The following is an 18,620-nucleotide window of genomic DNA, read 5'->3' as shown; positions in this document are numbered from 1 at the left end:
AATGCTGATTTTTAATTTTTTTTTAGTCCTATTCTGTTGAAATAGTATGTTTATGAATACAGGGAAGCTAATATTAAGTTTGTAGAGCAAGCCTTGGTCCTCAATTTTAGTTTGTTACGGAAGTAGTAAGACAAGTTTGCATTCCAGGACCTGTTGAAAAAGTGTCACCAGTGTGTGGAGACAATTGTGAAAGCTAAAGACCAGCAGGCTGCAGAAGCAAATAAGAATGCAACTATATTGCTGAAGGAGCTAGACCTGGAAAAAGTGAGTAGAGAATTACTGTTGTGTAGCATAAGAGTTTGAATTATGTATTAATGTATAGGCTCTATTTCCTTTTGGTGCCTCCTGGGGCAGTACTTCATGCTGTGACTGTATGTGCTTTCCTTCATCTAATATACAGAAAGTGAATACTGAGGGTGGCAAGTTAGAACTGGCTTCTGCTTCAGCTGCTCCGTTGTCCTTTTTAGGAAAGCTCGGACTTGGGAATAGTTACCTTAGGTAGTAAGTGGCTCTCTTCAGCGCAGATGATGTGTGAATAAGGGAGGTGTTCAGTCTCTGTGGTGTGATACACATGGTACGTTTTATGTTGTGCGGGGCCAGTCTGTAAGCATTTTACAGACAGCTGCTCAGTGTTACAGAGGAGAGCCTGCCTACAAGCTGCCCGGTGAGCTGTATGGAGTTGAGTCGGGAAAATCAACTTCTCCCTCACTGAGAATACTGTGAAGTGTCCCAGAGTAATGCAGACGTTTCATAAGCACTCTTCTGCTCTCTTAATGGAGGCTATTAGCATTTCTGACAAACAAATTCCATATTGGTTTATTAAATGTTTCATGTTGCTGTCTTGTTAAACATCTATCAGTTGCTGCACAAAGCTACAGTATAACATAGTTGACTGATTTCATACATTAAAAAAAGTGGTTAAAATTATAGGGGTTTTATCTGAAAAATATTCTGGGAGATCTTTTTAAGAGTCAAAAGTTGCTACAGAAATTTTAATGAGGTTACTAAATGTTTTTTTGAGAAAGGACTGAGATGATGAGAGATTTTGCTGGTTTTCTGGTAAAATTATTTTTTTGTAATACCTCTGTTTTGGTTGTTACTTTGTTGTCATTCCTCAGAAGTTTTGGGACCAACCAGGTCCTGTTGTTTCATAAGGTCTGCCCAGTTTCTGCATAATGATTGAGTATGTGATAAAGCTGTTGTAGTTCATCGTGCTCTCTCCTTTCTCCCTTCCCCCCCCCCCCCCCCCCCCGATTTCTAAGGAAAATCTGCATTATAAGTATAATTTAGTCTTTGTGAAACTATTTAAATATGAACCCTTTTCTCCTATATAGTCAAGAGAGGAGAGCAGAAAGCAGGCTCTTGCAGCTAAAAGGGAGAAAAGAAAGGAAAAGCGAAAGAAGAAGAAAGAGGAACAAAAAAGAAAACAAGAAGAAGATGAAGAAAATAAGCCTAAAGAAACTCTCGAACTGCAAGAAGATGATGATGAAGAAGAAAATGATGATGAAGGTAAAGTACAAGTGTTTCTGTGAACAGTGTAGTTATGGGGGGGTGCCTTTTCTTAAGCATCTAGGTAAAGGAATCTGTCTGAAGGCTGCCTTCTCTGGTACCGGGAAGTTGTTGCATAGCTTCTGCACTGGTTCTTCCCCTTGCAGTCAGAGTTCCTGGCAAAACTCCTTTGTTCACTTCCCTCCCCCCACCTTTGTTCACTTCTCACCCCCCTTTGTTCCCACTCTTGGAGGATTTAGGGCTGAATGAGGTGCAAATAGTCTGACAGCTCAGCAAGGAGCATAACTTCAGCTGTAGTGTCTTCAGTCAGGGAACTGATTTCTGTGTGTTGTGGGTTTTGATCGTGTATCAACTCTTTTTCTTACAGTGGAACAAGAAGTTCCTATAGAGCCCCCTAGTGCAACTACAACAACTACAATTGGAATTTCTGCGACTTCAACTACTTTCACAAATGCCTTTGGGAAGAAGAGAGCTAATGTGGTGACGACCCCCAGCACAAATAGAAAAAATAAGAAAAATAAAACAAAAGAGACTCCTCAGAATATGCAGATAATTTTGCCAGATCAGCATATATCTCTAGCACAGCAAAAAGCAGATAAAAATAAAATAAATGGAGAGCCAAGAGGTGGTGGTGCAAGTGGGAATAGTGATTCAGATAACTTGGATAGCACAGATTGCAATAGCGAAAGTAGCAGTGGAGGTAAAAGCCAAGAGTTGAACTTCACAATGGATACGAATTCCTCTGAGCGGCGCTATGCCTCATTGCTTATCCCCTCTCAGGAAGAAAAAACGAGCACCTCAGCTTCAAAAACACCAACGAGGTGAGCCTGCAGTATTGCTTCCCTATTGTTTCACAGGGTTTTAACCTATGCCAATGTAAATTTTCTGTAGTTTAAGCTTTACACCAGCTGACACATTTATTGAACGCAGTCTCTTTAAAGACAAGATTTTTTTGGCATTGCTAGCTAGTTTTTAGTATTATTTTAGCAAAACAGCCAGTTTCCTCTCTCTGTTGTTTAAGCATCAGTGTTACATTGTCAGCTATATTGGAATACATTTTAAAGTGAATGTGCTGGGAAATTAAAAAGGAAGTGCCAGCTTTGCTTATAATCTAAACCACAGAAGTGGTTTCATTACCTCAGTTTTTTTATGGTTTTGTCTTTTAACTCATTTGAATTACAATTTCTGTTTTAAGGAGGGAAGAAGTTGATGACGCTGAGCATTTTACCTGCCAGGTTGATGGCCAATTTGATTTAACCTTGTCGAACCAGAGGTGAGAGTCACTGAGTTCTTTTGAATGTACAGGAGCCTTATGAATCGTTTGGAAGATGATTCATTTGTCAGGGAATGAGCTAATAACACCAGTTTCTGGATAGGTCATTGGTCTGAGTCAAAAAGCTTAGATCCCATCTGAATCTGCAGTCTTCACTTATTTTTACACAGAAGTAGTATGAGTCTGATCCTCCATAGGTTTCTTTTTTTCTATTCTTTTCCTGCATTAAGGGAGGGGAGAGGGTATGGAGGTTGATCTGCAGGACATCTGGCTGACTGAGAACCCAGGTTCAGTAAGAAAGATCACAAACATGATGGGATCAAAAAGGGCAGCAAGTGGCTGTTGCCAGACTGATTGAGGCACTTGTCTGGGAGTGGGAAGAGAGTTGGGATTTTCTTTTTTTTCTTCTCCTTTTTTTCGCCAGATTGAAGTCAGGTGCAGAATGAGGGGATTTGTCAGCCCTTGTGGTTGGGGGGCGTCTGTTTTGGATTTCCATTAGGAATGTTAGAAATGGGATTTTGCTTATGTTTTGTTTTATGAACATAAGTTGTTTGTGCCTCAGACCTTTTGCCTAAGATCTCCTACAAAAGCCTTGGAATCCTGTGCAGTTCACTACAGCAGGACTAACTAAATGCATACTTCTAAATCTTTGTTAGAAGTGCTGCTTCTGTTAGATAAAGTACACCTAAGAAACAAGAGAGTGTGTAAATACCAAAATAAGGCTAGTGTATTTTATTAATTTCTGCACGTGCTCTTTGGCTCTTGCACTAGGCAGACTTTGTCTGAAAATTATTTCTAAATTTGCTCTTCTTGAATTCCTCTTCTCTTTAGTCAGAGACATACTGATGACAAGGCTACTGTAATTTAAACTTAAACTCAAGACTTCGTAACAATGCTTTTCTGAAAACATGCCTAGGCATTTTCAGACAAAGAAGAAAAAAAGCTTTCAAAGTCTACTCTGGAATCAGTATTCCACAATGGACTTGGTTCTTTTCTTTCATACACGTTTTCTCTTTGCCTCAATATTACAGTTATCTGAGGACAAGTAAAATTCTCCATAGAACTTTCAAATGCCGTGGGCAGGTATATTATCAGAGAGCTAGAACTTATTAAGGTAGAGAGAGAAAATGCTGCCATTTGAAAAGGCATACTGTCTAAGCATTGCTTTTCATATAATCAGTACACTTGGGTTATTTGAATGTGAATACATCTCTGAACTTTGTATTAGTAGTATAAACAAGCAGTTTGCCTGCAGGAAGACACAATGAACATTAAAAAAATGCTGTAAAGAATTGGGAATAAAAACTTGAATATAGTAAAGAGGAGGAATGATGTTTAGCAGGGCAGCTGCAGCGTGAGGTCTTCTGTAAATTTTTCGGCTAGATCAAATCACATAAGACTAGTTTTTCAGTGCTGCAGATGAACTTGTAAGCTCCCAGTGCTGCTTTTTTTCACCTCCACATAGGTCAGTTAGCCACTGCCTGTTCTCACTCACCCAGACTTTGCCTTGTTTGTATCACCAGGCTATTGCTACAGCTCTATTAGTACAGGTAATGATATTAGGGCACCTGCTTCCAAACTGATGTCTCTGGCACTTCAATACATAAAAATGCTCAAATATCTGTGCATCAGTTACCCATTCATAAAATCCGGGGTGAGAGGTAGAAGCACTTTCCAGGGAGTCTGTGACAATAAGAGCTGAAAAACTGACATTTTCAAGTACTTAGTAAGAAAGAGTCATTATTACCAAAGGACCTTTTCTTAAAAAGCTATTCAAAAAGGAGAACACAATATAGCCACAGGGTCAGGATGTGCCTAAGTGGCTGTGTATCACCTATTATAAGCTATTTTAATCTGATGTCCTTAGTGTTTCTGGTATTACTTCATTCAGTTTAGCACTCCACTTTTTGGAAGAGCAGTATAGGCTGTGGACTAAAAGCTAAAAAACTTAACTATGAAGTCACCGAACAGTTGTTTCAGGTAGAAAATAAGACTGGAAACAGTTCATGCTAGTAGTTTTAAGCTGCAGGAATGTATACTGTAATGATGTCACTTTTATTCTGTAAATTGTAATCAGTATATTTGTGTTCCCAGACTCGATGGTGAAGGTCATTCAAATTCTTTGTCAACTACTTATAAACCTGTTTCCCTGCCTCTGACCTCTCCAAATGTAAAGCTGAATCTGACTAGCCCAAAAAGAGGCCAGAAAAGAGAAGAAGGCTGGAAAGAAGTGGTTAGAAGGTAAAGACTTTAATTCTGTGTTTAAAAACTATCTGGGAGCTTTTTAGCTTGTAAATTATTCCCAAATATAGAATGTCTAGCAAGTTTGTTTAATTGTATAATTAATTTATAAAAAAATTACACACATATCCCTTATTCTTGCAGTGCTGTGAAAACAAATTGCAGTCCTGATTTGTAGTAACTCCTCACTAACCTCATTTCAGTATGACACGAACATTTTATTTGGCACAAGGATTTTTTTACCTGTGACTTCAGTGGAGTAAAGCATATGGGGATAAGATAAAGGGGGAGGGAGCAGATGGCAGTGAAAAGCCCCTGCAGCAGGTGATTGTTTGCACATGAACTCGAGACAGTATGGATGTTAGTAAAGGAGGAGTAGATGATCTCTTCAAGGCTAAAATTCATTGTGCTTTGGGCAGTGACTTTGATTGCTGCTTCCATGGAAAATTTTGTCACCTTAAAGTGAGTGCTAGAGATGCAATTAGATTTAAAGATTTTCTGTAGAGCAAACTTTCCCTTTGAAAATGTACTGTTTTTTATTACATGGCCATTAACATCCCAAGATCTTTTTTGTAACCTTTATGATGTCTGCTACTTATAACTAGAAATGACAATATGGTTTTCTTTCTTTTGTTCCCTTTATCATAAAGGAATACAGCATGAACAGACAAGTGTCAGATGCTTTAGGTGCACTTACGACACCCTCCTGCTTTTGTGTTCTGCAATGGTAGTGACCAAACATGCTTATTTTAGAGAACGTTAGGCTATGTGCAAAGAACATAATTGTATGGAGGAATTAATGCATTCAGAGTAGTGGAAGCCACAGACTCTTCTTAAGTAAAGTCAAAAAGTCATTCTAATCTGAAAATTTAAGCATTTGACCCCTTAGAATTGGTTTGATCTCTGCCTTTTGTTGCATTTGCAAATGGGGTTCTCCGCTGTGACGTGGCCTTGCTAAATGTGTGGTTGCAGATTGCCCACCACTGGGTGAGTTGTGCAGGCATGAAACTGCCTCAACAGGCAGCTGACTTTTCCAAGGCTGCACACAGACCCTGCCATTGACCCTGGAGCTGCTCCATTGCTCCTTCTGGGTTTCTTGAGTCTTGTAGGCTCAACTCAACTGCTTGTCTGGGTATTGTCTACTCTTCTTTCTGCTTGAGAGATGGTAGGGTTCTAGAGATGGCATCCAAACCCCAACCTTTCCTCATCCCTGAGGAATCAGGCCTTGTGTCATAAAAAATGTCTCTATAAAGTGTTCTGCACTGGTGTTTGCTATGCTCTGACTGCTCGAAGCATGTATCCTGCCAAAAAGCTTTTTGGTGACTTTAGATGCATATGCAAAATGCCCGGGAGCTGCATGCCTTCCTCTCCCTAAGTCTCTCCTGGTCTCAACAAGAATTCTTCTATACCCCGTGGCTAGAAGGGATGTCTATCAAAGAAGTTACCAATGAAAACATTCCTTCTGCCCTTGACAGGCAAGTAGGCAGAGTTTTGAAAGACCCTCCCCCTAGCAACACTCTGCAGCCAACACCAATTGAGCAATTTCAGCTGCAGAGAGGTGGGCGCTGCTGTTCAGGAGCAAAAAGGTACTGTTTTAGGTGCTTCTCAAGGTAAAAACTATCAAGCTTGACGGGTAGGGAGGGGAAAAAACGTGGGTGATGGGTGGGTGGGGGCCTGGGCACTGGGGTGAGCTCTTCTGGGGGAGGAGTGTCTCCATGGGTGGTGGTGTGGGGTTCCTAGTGGGCTGAGGCGGAAGCAGACCAAGATACGGTGAGGAGCCCTGTGAGTAATGTGAACATATCTTGAAAATGAGATGAGGATAGAAGCTCTGGTTTGGGGAGGACTAGGGTGTCTAGCTTGAGAGAGGACCTGTGGAGGTGGAGAGGAGAAGAAAGCCCAAAGTATGAAAACCCTTGGAAGGATAGCTGGGTGTTTGCTCAAGAGGACCTGGTTTCTGGGGATGGGGAGGGTTGGAGCATGCTCTGCTGTCAGAAGAGGGAAAGAATAAATACTTTAGCGAGATGAGGTGATGCTTTAGAACATTTCCATGTATTCAGATGTGTTTGAAGTAAAATGGGTTTCCTTTAAGTGCTATGAAGTGAGAAACAAATTTCCTGAGGATCAAGTTACTTAAAAGTTTCCAAGACTGGAATAGCTAGATGAAGCTGGCAGCCTCTTCAGGGGGTGGTGGGGATCTGTACAGTGTTCAGAGGCACCCTGCACTGTAATCACAGTGGCTTCTGAAACTGCTTTGAATCCCCTCTAATTGTTCAGTGGTGAGTTTGAAAGTGGTATATGGGCTTGAGAGCCTTTGAAGTCTGGGAACAGTGGTGATCCAGAGAGACCTTGCCTAGGGTGTGGATGCAAGCGTAGCTTGTGCTCAGAGACTTAGCACTACTGTATGTCTGCACTGACCCCCCAATACCACGTGAATTGAAGAAGTCCTAAATTGCCTTATTTTGCCAAACACATGGGTTACAGCGTTGTGGCCTGTCAGCGAGCCTGTTTCTGAAAATCTGTGCTGCCTTCACAGTGGCTTCCAGCAGCTTCTTAAATGACAGAATTGTCCTACAATTTAACTGTCTGCTGTCCACCGTGGTGTAGTGTCACCAATAAACTTTCAGATCTCGAGGTCTGAGAGAGGTGGATGCCAAAAGAGTTGTGAATGTAAGTGGTATTGCGGAACTGATCAATGGGAAGACATTGGAAAACCACCTTATCCTTGCTATATATCCTTGCTATAAATGATCAAAGTAGCTAAGCCATGGGCTTTTATATTTGAAGCAGTGCTGTTTATGTAAATTTAGGTTGATAAGCTAAGGATTTGTCTCACTTTGAAGGTACAAAAGATAAGGTAAAATCCAAAAGTGTTTCCGAAGCAGTGTGAGGCACATACATCTGTTTTACAACAGTGGTGGAATAAATGCTTCTGGAGAATCCCCATCAGGTACTGAGGATGATGAGTAATTTGAGTGGGGGAGCTTTAGAGAGTCTCCAAAGGGTGGAGAAAATATTAGCAGAAAACCACTTGCTGCCCTGAAACTTGATAATATTGCTTCAGCCACCTGTCAGCAAGGGATTTCTTTGTATGCCTTTGCAAGTTTGAATACATTTCACAGATTTGTGGTCTTTGTGATATAGGTCAAAGAAATTATCTGTCCCAGCTTCTGTCGTATCTAGAATAATGGGAAGAGGTGGGTGCAACATCACAGCAATTCAAGATGTCACTGGTGCCCATATTGACGTTGATAAGCAAAAAGATAAGAATGGAGAGAGAATGATCACTATAAGGTACAGTATCTAGAAATGAAAGTCTTGAGTTAGTCCTTAATGTCATTTATTAAGAAGTTTGTTTGCTTTTAAGACAGGACGTACTTAGCTTCTTGGTACTAGAATAGAACATGTATTACTGCTGCCAAGATAATGCTGAACATCATCTTCAGCTGAACGTCTTCTTCAAAGATAATCCTTAAGATACGCAAGTCAAGTAGTAACTTACTGGAGTAAACATGCAGTAGACTTGCAGATCAGTATAAAATTGAGGCTACAGAATGTTGCACAAAGTGAGGTTTCCTTTTTCAAAAGATAAATGTGTGTTATTTAATCTAGGGGTGGTACAGAGTCAACACGATATGCAGTGCAACTCATCAATGCCCTTATTCAAGATCCTGCCAAGGAACTGGAAGACTTGATTCCTAAAACTCATATAAGAACACCTGCTTCGAGTACCAAATCAATCCATGCAAACTTCTCATCTGGAGTCAGCACTGCGACTGCTTCAAACAAGAACTCCTTTCCTCTCGGAGCACCGCCCCTGGTCACATCACAGTCATCAACATTATCTACTTTCCAGCCTACTAACAAATTAAACAAGAATGTCCCAGCAAATGTGCGGTCATCTTTTCCGGTGTCTCTTCCTCTAGCTTATTCTCACCCTCATTTTGCCTTGCTGGCTGCCCAAACTATGCAACAGATCCGTCACCCTCGCTTACCTATGGCCCAATTTGGAGGAACTTTTTCACCCTCACCGAACACTTGGGGACCATTCCCAGTGAGACCAGTTAACCCTGGCAGCACAAACAGCTCTCCAAAGCATAATAGTTCAAGTCGTGTAGGTAGTCAGAATGGAAATATTTTACAGACGGAGTCTCCTGGATTAGCTACTTCTAGTTGTCCCATTACTGTCTCTTCTGTAGCTGCTTCCACTCAACCGCTGTGTGTAACCAGTAATCGGACTCCCTCTTCAGTCAGAAAGCAGTTGTTTGCCTGCGTTCCCAAGACGAGTGCTGCAGCAACAGCAATCTCAACGGTGACAAGCACCTGTAGCACTCTTCCTTCAGCTTCCTCTGCCCCCACAAACAATGGGCAAGTGCCCACAGCATTTCTGCCATCTAATGCTCCACAAACACAGCATTCTGCACTTAAAGCGGACTCTTTCTCGGTTGTCTCAGCACCCAAAGAGAAGGTGTCAACACCAGACCAGCCCACTGCAAATGCATGTGCGCCATCTTCAGTTGCAAGTAGTTGCAGTATGTCAGCTAGCAGCAACTCAGGAGTCACCGAAACTCGTCCATCAAGCAGCCCTGCACCGCTAAATAATGTCCAAGATGAAATACTGCCAACCAGCATGTCAGAGATAAATCCTTCCATGTCGATGCCTTTTTCATCCAGCTCAGAAACTGCTCCTTTAAGCTTAGCGTCACCCAGGTCAGTTGTTGCAGATAATCAGGACAACAGTAACTTACCTCAAGTAGCTGTACCAGCACCTCGAGTTGCTCACAGGATGCAGTCCAGAGGTTCTTTCTATTCAGTGGTACCAAATGCAAACCTCCACCAAGATCCTCAGTCTATTTTTGTTACAAATCAAGTTCCTTTAACACCTTCTCAAGGTCCACCTGCTGCAGTGCAGCTTTCGTCAGCCATGAACGTTATGAACGGTTCTCAGATGCACATTAACCCAGCAAACAAATCATTGCCTCCTACCTTCGGGCCAGCAACGCTCTTCAATCACTTTAGTAGTCTTTTTGATAGCAACCAGGTGCCAGCTAACCAAGGATGGGGAGACTGTCCCCTCTCTACCCGAGCAGCAGCTGACCCATCTTTCACAGTTCAGTCTACCTTTCTGAATAACTCTGTGCTAGGACACGTGGAAAACGTGCATCCTGACAACTCCAAGGCTCCTGGTTTCAGGCCACCTTCCCAGCGGGTTTCGACTAGTCCTGTAGGTAAGTCATTAAGATCATGCACTGGACAGAATTCTTTCTCTAATCATTACACTTCAGTCATCTCAAACTGATTGAGAAGTAGTTTACAAATGACACTTAGAGAATACTGATGTGACAAGGATGGCCTGCTTTTTCCAAGTGCTCTTTAAAATGTTGATGACCATTTTTTTCCTCTTTTCTTCAGCTTTTCTGGAATGTTAGGTGTTGGAAACATTGCAGGTGTTGCATTGCTTGTTTTCTAAGACACGGGAATGCTTCCACCTGTTTGTATAGTTCAGAATAGCATTGATTTTTAGCTTTCGGGTTGGAATGGAACATAGAGTTGGGTGATACCAAACCTGAAACAGAAGGTCCAGGACTCTTGACCGGTTTCAGCTGAGGGAGTGACTGTGTGCAGATGTTCAGTATTTTATCTGAGACTCTAGCACAACTCAGGGTAAACTCTGTACTTTTTGCCTCTTGATGTGGCTCTGGGATTTTAATAAGATTATGTTGTGCTTTGGGTAACTGGTGTGCTACGGCATGGTGTGTTCTATTAGGAAATTACTGTCCTTCTGCTGTGAAGTATAGCAGTTCAAGCTTATCTGTATTTATTTGAAATGGGTTAGGAACAATCACAGTGAGCTCCCTGCCCTTGCTGTGCACTGCCTAAAGGATTAATATCATCTTCATGTTCAAACTACATTGCAGGCAACTGGATGCACCCATTTGGCTGGAAGAAACCCTCAAGAGATCTAGTTTGTGCCACCCTGTTCTCCCCTTCATTCTTGCCATAATGGCTTTATGGTGCCTGGTAGCTGGGTAGCTAGAGAGCCTTGCTTTGAAGTTGCCTTTACCCCTGCAGTGTACATTAGATATTTGGGCTAACACTTTAGGACTTGAATGCTGGATTGTGACAAATCAAGTAGTTTGATTTGCAGACTAAAGGAGAAGGGGGCATTTGGAAGGTGTGGTGGTGAAGAAAGAAGCTTTTCAGCATTCCCATTTCTCACAGTTGATTTACACATGTGCAGGCCTTCTGAAAACCAGAACACTTTTCTCTGACTAGCTTTAACCACAAAACTAGGATGTTTACTGTGACTGTTGTTTTCTGGGCTGTATAGCTCTGCAAAGCACCTGAACACCTAGAGCTCTTGTGCTGTGTCCAGTCGCAGCGCAGCAAGCAGAGCCAGAGGTACCTAAGGCTGTGGAAGGTAAAGTAACTGGAATCCAGAAACACTTCACTGATGGCTCAGCTTTTTCTCTGCAGTGCTCTGAACTGGGAGTTAGCTGTTGCTGGAATGACGACAAATGGAATCTGCTGATTTTTCTAATGGTTGCATCCTGTATATACAAAGACAGCTGACTGGGACTTCCCATAGCAGCAAAAAGTTTTGCTGTTCCCTTATGTTAATATCATCTGTTTGTCATTTGGAAGAATTTCTTGATCCTTTATCTATCTTTAAATGATTGTAAATATTTAAAAGGTAGTCTAAATCTGTTTCTTCCTTGAATTAGGAAGGTTAGGTAGAGCTCACATGGTTGACTTTGGGGAGATGTGTGAAGTTCTCAACTGAGGCACAAAAATACTTGGACAGAACACGTTTTTTTCTGAGCTAGGATTTGATTAGGATATTTCAGAGTGAAGAAAAACTGCAAATAGGTAGATGTGCATCTAAAATTCTGCCTGGCAGGAGGTGACTGGTTAGTCAGGTCCTTAGTTGATTAATTTAATATCATTCTACTTAATACTGGTTTTGATCACCTTAGTTTCAGAATTTAAATTGCCTTTCATACAGGAAGGCAGGGGGACTGAGGGAGACTGCCGAGAAGGGGTTGTTTTGAAGGTATTGTAGTGAGGAAGGGAGCAGGGACGATAGGCTGAGGAGCTCTCTTGGAGCGTGTGTGGTCCTGTGGTCTGTCCACCCGTCTCATTCGCTGGCTCTTCCCAAGGGACCAGACCTCTCTGCTCAGCCCAGCTTTCGAGGTGGGTTGAACTGGGGTACTACCTTGGCTGTTTCCTTAGGGTTTGTTGGCAAGTTTCATGAGATTTGAGAAGCGGGAAAAGGGTCAGTCACTGCTGTCTTAGACTTCAGCCAACGGCAGTGTGATGGACAAGGAGCAGTCTGGGACTTGTCTGGAAATTCAGGATACACTTTTGTGTGATGAGAGGGAGTAGTAATGGCCATTCAAAGCAGGTGGACACCAATTTTCTAATCTCAGCTGTGGCTCTGCACTGATAGAGCAGAGGTTTGTCTTTTGTGCCTGTCTTGCACAGTTGGGCTGTGGCAAGTTTTTCCACAAATCAGCATCTCCTGGTGATCATCTCTAAGCTGATTTGGTGGAAATTTAATAGAATTTGATTGTGCACTAAATCAGCTTTTTCTTTAACAAGTTGTCACCTCAGGGTGGAGTTTGGGTACTCTGCTTTTCCTATCCATGGGTAAGCTCAGTTGCAGCTTGAGTTTCCTCTGGCTTACCAGTTCCTTTGAGGCACAGATACACATGCGGATCTCCAGCTGTAGATATGTTTTAGAAACGGCCTTTCTCTCACTTACGTCTTTAGATCTCTTGTCCTAACAGCTTGCAGATTGAGGGCAGACCTAGCCCAACCACTTGGGGCAACAGTGGAGAAGATCACAAGAAGTCTATTTGTTACTTCTACTCCCTGTATTTTAAGGAGGGGTTTGAGACCTTGCTCATGTGGCATTATTGAAGTATGCCAGCTTAGGAAGCAGCACATGAACATGGAGTCACATGAAATAGCTGGGCTCCCTGTTTTACATGGAGTGACCAAGTGTTGTGTCTGTTTCTCTAAAGGTGGAGGTAGCCCTTGCAGTAACCAGTTTCTGCAGAAGTGCCAGGAGGCTTTGATAAACTGAATTTTGAGCAGAGTTTGTGTGAGTTTCTTATGCTAGTCTCAAAAGCTCAGATATGCTTTCAGAGTATGACAAAGATTTTGAGTTTATGGCCCAAGTAACTGCAGAGTATGGTATGGCAAAAAGGTTTAGTATTGCAAAACCTGAATTTCTTGGTAAGTACATAAATAGGAAGCTCATTTTTGAAATCAGGATTCTGTAAGTCATTGTTCATAGAAGACATTTTTAATATTGAGCAAAGGTTTTTCTCACCCACTTTTATGAAAGGCAAGATAATGATAAAGTGTTCTTTACAACCTGAAAACTGACTACTCTGAATTTGTGCATTTCTGGATGTCACACTTCCTTCAGCCTGTAGAAAATACACAGCAGTGCTAAGTTATCTTGGCTGTACAGTCGCTGCACTTTGAAAGCTGTGTGCCCATCCTACCAAACCTTCAAAAGACACAGCTGGGCATCTCTCTTTTGCAGAAGAGCTCTTTTTATCATAATCCTTGCCTTGTTCTCTGTTTAGGAAGCCTGCAGTCCCCATGAGCAGCAGCAGCACTGTTACCCCTCTGTTGCCCCTATGGGGCAGAGATTCAGGATCTTAGGTGATTTGTCAGCCAGCTGGAAACTTGGTTTTGATATGTGGTAGAACTGGTCGCCATAAGGGCCTTTTAACTACCTCTGAGCTGACTTTTGTGAATGGAGGGTTAGCGAGAGTCTCCCATCAGTAGCTCTATGGCAGATGCACGGGAGGGCCCTCAGCCGGAGGTGCTGCAGTCTGTGTACAGCTGGGCTCCATGCTGGGGTCAGTCTGCAGCTCTGGACAAACGCAGATCAGTCAAACTGTGTTGACAGGCAGCCTGCACAGGCATTACCATCTTCCTCATAGCCATGGAGTCTTGCACTTTGTGTTGTGACAAACCTTGAAAGATTACCCTCCCACACTCAGGTTCCCTTGTCTGAGCATCCCATGTTCTGGTGGTGGTGGTGATTTATTTCTCCTTGTCTGTACTGGGGGCTTTTTTTAACCTTTGGGGTAGGTCTAGGGAGAAAAATACCTCCTTCAAATCCAGTGAGTCATTTCTATCAATGGGAGCAGGTTGGATCTGGCACTCCTGGAAGCTGTAAATCAGGTCGACTTGGTTGATAATACTGGGGGAAAAAGACCTGGCTTTCAGGACGTATCCAGGTGATGAAAGGTGCACCTCTAGTCTATGACCTAAGGTGTTGTCTGTCACCACTGCTGTTTGCAGACTGCTGCGGTGTAAGTAGGTACAACCTTGCTCTGCAGCAACATAGGCTGGTCCTGGTTGTGGTCATTTTGAAATGTTTAAATGGTTTTGAAACTAGTCTTGTTTAATAGGCCCTTGAAACTAAACCCAAAACTCAGGTAAACATACAGCCATGCCCGTTTCTGCTTTCAGGTAATAACATGTGATAAGAGCTTTTACATTTTGGAAAAGTACTTAAAAGCTTTGGCTTATTAAAAAACTGTAATTCCCCCTTGCTAATAATTTTTGTGGGACTTTGAACTTTCTCTCCATCTCTGCCTTCCTCTCACGCACCCTTATAGGAAGCAGCCCTCTCACCTGTTTTGCTGTGCATCATCAGCCCCTGTTTCTCTGGACACAGCATGCTCTGACCGATTTATATGTGAAATGTATCTATAGGATGGCAAAAACCATACTGCAGTGAAGTACTTCCCTGGTGCCGGATTCCCCTGGGACTTTCAGAGCCCTGTATCCCTGTTTGACTTCCGTGGCTTTTTTTTGTAAGCAGAGATCCTTGCCACTCCCAGCTTTCCTCCTTTGCCTTCCCTGCTAAGATCTTTTCCTTTCAGTGACAAAGGGATGGCTGTTTTTGTTAAAACTTCAGGCCAAAACAGTATACAGAAATGCCTTCTGTTGGTTTCTAAGGGAGAATCGTGCACCTGTAAAATGAACTTACCATGTGCAGATACCCCTGAAGGTGATGAGATGCTGTAATTATATTTGGAGCACTGGCTGTCTCTGGTGCTTTGAAGCAGGTTCCCAAAGAGAGATATTTAATCAAATTTATGTTTATTTCAGGCTTACCCTCTCTAGATCCATCCAACAGCTCTACAACTTCTTCTTCAGGTCCTTTGACAGGCTTTTCAGCAAACATACAAGGAGCACGGGTTTACCTTCAAGGGCCAGCGCCTGTTGGGACTCCCAGCTTTAACAGACAGCATTTTTCACCACATCCTTGGACAAGCGCAACAAATTCATGTAGGAACTTCATGGGTCTGTCTTAGTTAACTATAAATTCATAGCTATTGTCTTTAGTAGATTTGTAACTTGAGGGGAAATTACCCAGTGATGCACAAAATGCTTTCCAATTGCTTTTAGCAGCTCTGAGGATGGTGTGCAAATCCCAAGCTGTACTATTTTGTGTTTTTTTCCCATGTAAAATGCCACTAGTTCTGGTAGCATTACTAAAGGCATATTTGGGCAAAAAAATCAGTCATCATAGGCTCTGAGAGGAAAGGTCATGAAGCTGTGGGGGCGTGGAAGTGATTATACCAATCTAAAGATTCCCCTCTAAATAGTATGAGTGTAATATTAGGTGAAAATGCCATGTTTGTCACTGTTTGAAGTTACACTTTTTTTTTTTTTAAAAATGGGATTCTGGAATTATTTCATGTTACTTAAAATGTTCCAGAATCTCTAAGCGTCATCCAAGGTAATAGCGGGGTTTCCTCCTAATGGGAAGAACATGGAAGTAGCTTACAGAAAATACGGGTCTTTGATTCAGAATCTTAAGTGAAGAGGCTTTTCATGTCACTGCATGCAACTTCATTGCCACTCGGAGCTTAAGAACCAAAACATTTAAATGAGTGCTCAAAGGAAGTTGGATTTCACAAGAAGAGTCAGTGACTGAAGTTGGTGGGACTTTTACACTCTTAGGTTACACATGTGGCTTTGGGAAGCTGTCTGATTTCTCTTCTGCTGGAAGTGGTGGATACCAAAACCAGGCTGTTTTAGATATTTATGGTATTTTGGCTGATGTTTTCACCTCTTCCTGAAACTCTTCCATGTTTCTTATTCTTTCTTGTAATTAATTTAGATGTACTGCTATGTCATGAGAATATCACATGATTCTGATGGCTGAAAGCATTTGTGTTTATAATGTTGATTTTAGAGTTAAAATTAAACAGAATTTCTGTGATAGACTTGAAGAATGCTTGCCAAAAAAGCCTTTAAAACCTTTTTATCATTTGCTTTGAGATAATACTGGGGGGATAGAGTGGGTAGCATTTATGCTCGCTAGCTTGTGTGCTTTGCATGTAATTAAGCAAGAGAAATACTCTTTTCAGCAGGTGAATCTCCTATTCCATCAGTTTCCTCAGGATCATCTTCGCCCCTTTCAGCTGCTTCTGCACCTTCTAACTTGGGCCAGCCAAAAACGGGTAATGCCAATCAAGATCGAAAGGTCCCCCCTCCCATTGGGACAGAAAGGCTCGCTAGAATTCGACAGGGAGGATCTGTCACTCCAACACCCTTAGGAACCAACTTCACAGCTCCTGTCGGACATAGCGGTATTTGGTCCTTTGGAGTTAACAGTGTGTCTGGTAAGTCTGGTGGACAGCCTGGGGTAGCCTAGAGAAACTTCTAGGGCCTTTCAGAAGTACTGCATTTGAAAAGAAAGCTGGGGAGGAGGAATAAGGTTCCACAGTCTGTAATCGACTTCCTTGGAGTACATCCTGAATGGAAAAGTGTCAGTGGTGGGAGAGTGCACATCAGTGAAAGCGCTGCAGTTTTCCCTCCTAACGTAGGTGGTTCTCGCCCAGCCTAGATTATCTGTCAGCTTACACTTGTAAACCCTGAGAACAGTTAAGAAATTTTGTATTAAGTCTATTGAATGATACAGAATTTAAAAAGCAAACAACTTTCCAAGTATGACTTAAATGGCCTAAAAGGACAACTGCCTCTGTCCAAGTTTCTATCTTTCCATTAACATTTTAAAGCGTTAGTTGTGATGCAGCTAATGCATCCAGAAACACACAGTTGTGGATGCTGATTTTTTGCACTGATCTCTTCATGACTTTTGAATAGTGTGGGGTAACTTCTGTTCCAGGCAGCCTCAGTTTCAAAAGAATGACTTTGAAACAGCTGAAGTTTTACATTCAGTTTCCTGACAGTTTATGTTCTTGTGGAAAGGAAGAGCTGCAGCATTTGAAGTTTAGTGTTTCCACTAGTAACTTCAAAGACAAATGTTTAATATCCTGTATTTGTTATATTTTTCAGTGAAGCCCTCCCTACTTTGGTTAACTTAGTGTCTCAGCATTGCTGTGCTTTTCCAAGAAAACCTTGAGCTGGAGGGAAAGTGTGTGTGTGTAGCCAGCCTTATACAGTGTTGCCTGCTGCAGCTTCCCTCTGAGAGACTTTGATGCTACAGATAAGACTTGTCTGTTAATGGGCTATCAGCCTAAAAACTGCAGGTATCTTCCTGCTTTACTGTGCAGGGTCTGCCTTTGCTCAGAGCAGGGCCCTAAGATGCCTCTGTGGCTGTTTTCGGGGAGCCTTTAGATGTGTGTAGGTGTGTGCAGCAGCTGAATTCTACTCCAGACTGTCTTCAGTGAATGGTAATCAGCCATTTTCAATCTCCTTTCCAGAAGGATTGTCAGGCTGGTCTCAGCCTGTCATGGGAAATCATCCAATGCATCAGCAGCTGTCAGATCCAGGCACGTTTTCTCAGCATCAGCCAATGGAGAGAGATGATTCTGGAATAGTGGCTCCCTCGAATATTTTCCACCAACCTATGCCAAATAGTTTTGTGGATTTTTCTAAAGTAAGTTACAGAGAGTTGGATTTAATCTATAAAATGATCAAGGGCTTTCTTTGTTGTATCTCCTGTTCTGCCTGTTTACGCTGTATGCCTGTGCCTCTTCTACCACTGCTTGCTGCACCTCCTTTCATCCCAGTACTGACTAGAAGAGGTGCCGAAGCCTGGTGGTGAATTTGTGGATTGCAGATGTCCTCCATCGCTTTTCCATGTTTCCTCTCTGAGGCTCAGTCCCCCAGAAATGTTTTCTAAAGCTTGCTTGGCTCTTGGGGCTGATTGAAGATTTGCTTGATGCTTTCATCACCAATTGTGCCTGTGAATACTACATGCCTTTCTTAAGGAAGTGGTGGGAGGAGAGGACCACTTCTAAGTCTGTGCCTTGTATGTTAACACTGGAAAGTAGCTTGAGGCAGATGGATGTAGCTAAGCCATAGTCAGCTCAGCCGCCACTGGAGGAACATCCAGGATGATGTACTCAACAGCAGATCTGCTCACAACATGTTTCGAAAGTAGCTGTAGCAGGTGCTCTTGGGATCTTCTAAATTGCAGAGCAGCAATCATTCAAACACAGGCAGGAGATTTCATAATTGCAGAAAGCTGCTCTGTTACTTGTTCTTCCTGAACTGCAAGAGTATTTTAGGTGGCCATTAGTAATTTATAGAAAATCTTCAACTTGGAGTCTTGCAGGCTCAAGCTGTATGTGGCCTTTGCTGAAGTGCA

The 18,620-nt window shown here is 42.4% G+C and overlaps 1 protein-coding gene across 3 annotated transcripts in view; it reads left to right on the top strand.

Moving 5' to 3' along the window:
• The window catches only part of ANKHD1 (ankyrin repeat and KH domain containing 1), a 114,854-nt gene that overhangs the window by 95,175 nt on the left and 1,059 nt on the right, over positions 1 to 18,620 (top strand). Inside the window, exons 25-35 of one of the 3 annotated variants that reach the window (XM_074916422.1) lie at positions 148 to 264; positions 1,335 to 1,509; positions 1,877 to 2,330; positions 2,705 to 2,782; positions 4,877 to 5,023; positions 6,499 to 6,609; positions 8,165 to 8,314; positions 8,633 to 10,248; positions 15,164 to 15,358; positions 16,432 to 16,686; positions 17,731 to 17,906. In XM_074916422.1, the coding sequence (XP_074772523.1) occupies positions 148 to 264; positions 1,335 to 1,509; positions 1,877 to 2,330; positions 2,705 to 2,782; positions 4,877 to 5,023; positions 6,499 to 6,609; positions 8,165 to 8,314; positions 8,633 to 10,248; positions 15,164 to 15,358; positions 16,432 to 16,686; positions 17,731 to 17,906 (3,474 nt within the window). The remainder of the gene's footprint in view (positions 1 to 147; positions 265 to 1,334; positions 1,510 to 1,876; positions 2,331 to 2,704; positions 2,783 to 4,876; positions 5,024 to 6,498; positions 6,610 to 8,164; positions 8,315 to 8,632; positions 10,249 to 15,163; positions 15,359 to 16,431; positions 16,687 to 17,730; positions 17,907 to 18,620) is intronic. The other 2 variants (XM_074916424.1, XM_074916423.1) reach the window with 2 other exon arrangements.

The sequence above is a fragment of the Athene noctua genome, chromosome 12, assembly GCF_965140245.1.
Source record: "Athene noctua chromosome 12, bAthNoc1.hap1.1, whole genome shotgun sequence".
Classification (NCBI taxonomy): domain Eukaryota; kingdom Metazoa; phylum Chordata; class Aves; order Strigiformes; family Strigidae; genus Athene; species Athene noctua.
The sequence above is the reverse complement of the archived record's forward strand: the minus strand, read 5'-3'. Positions and strand labels throughout refer to the sequence as shown.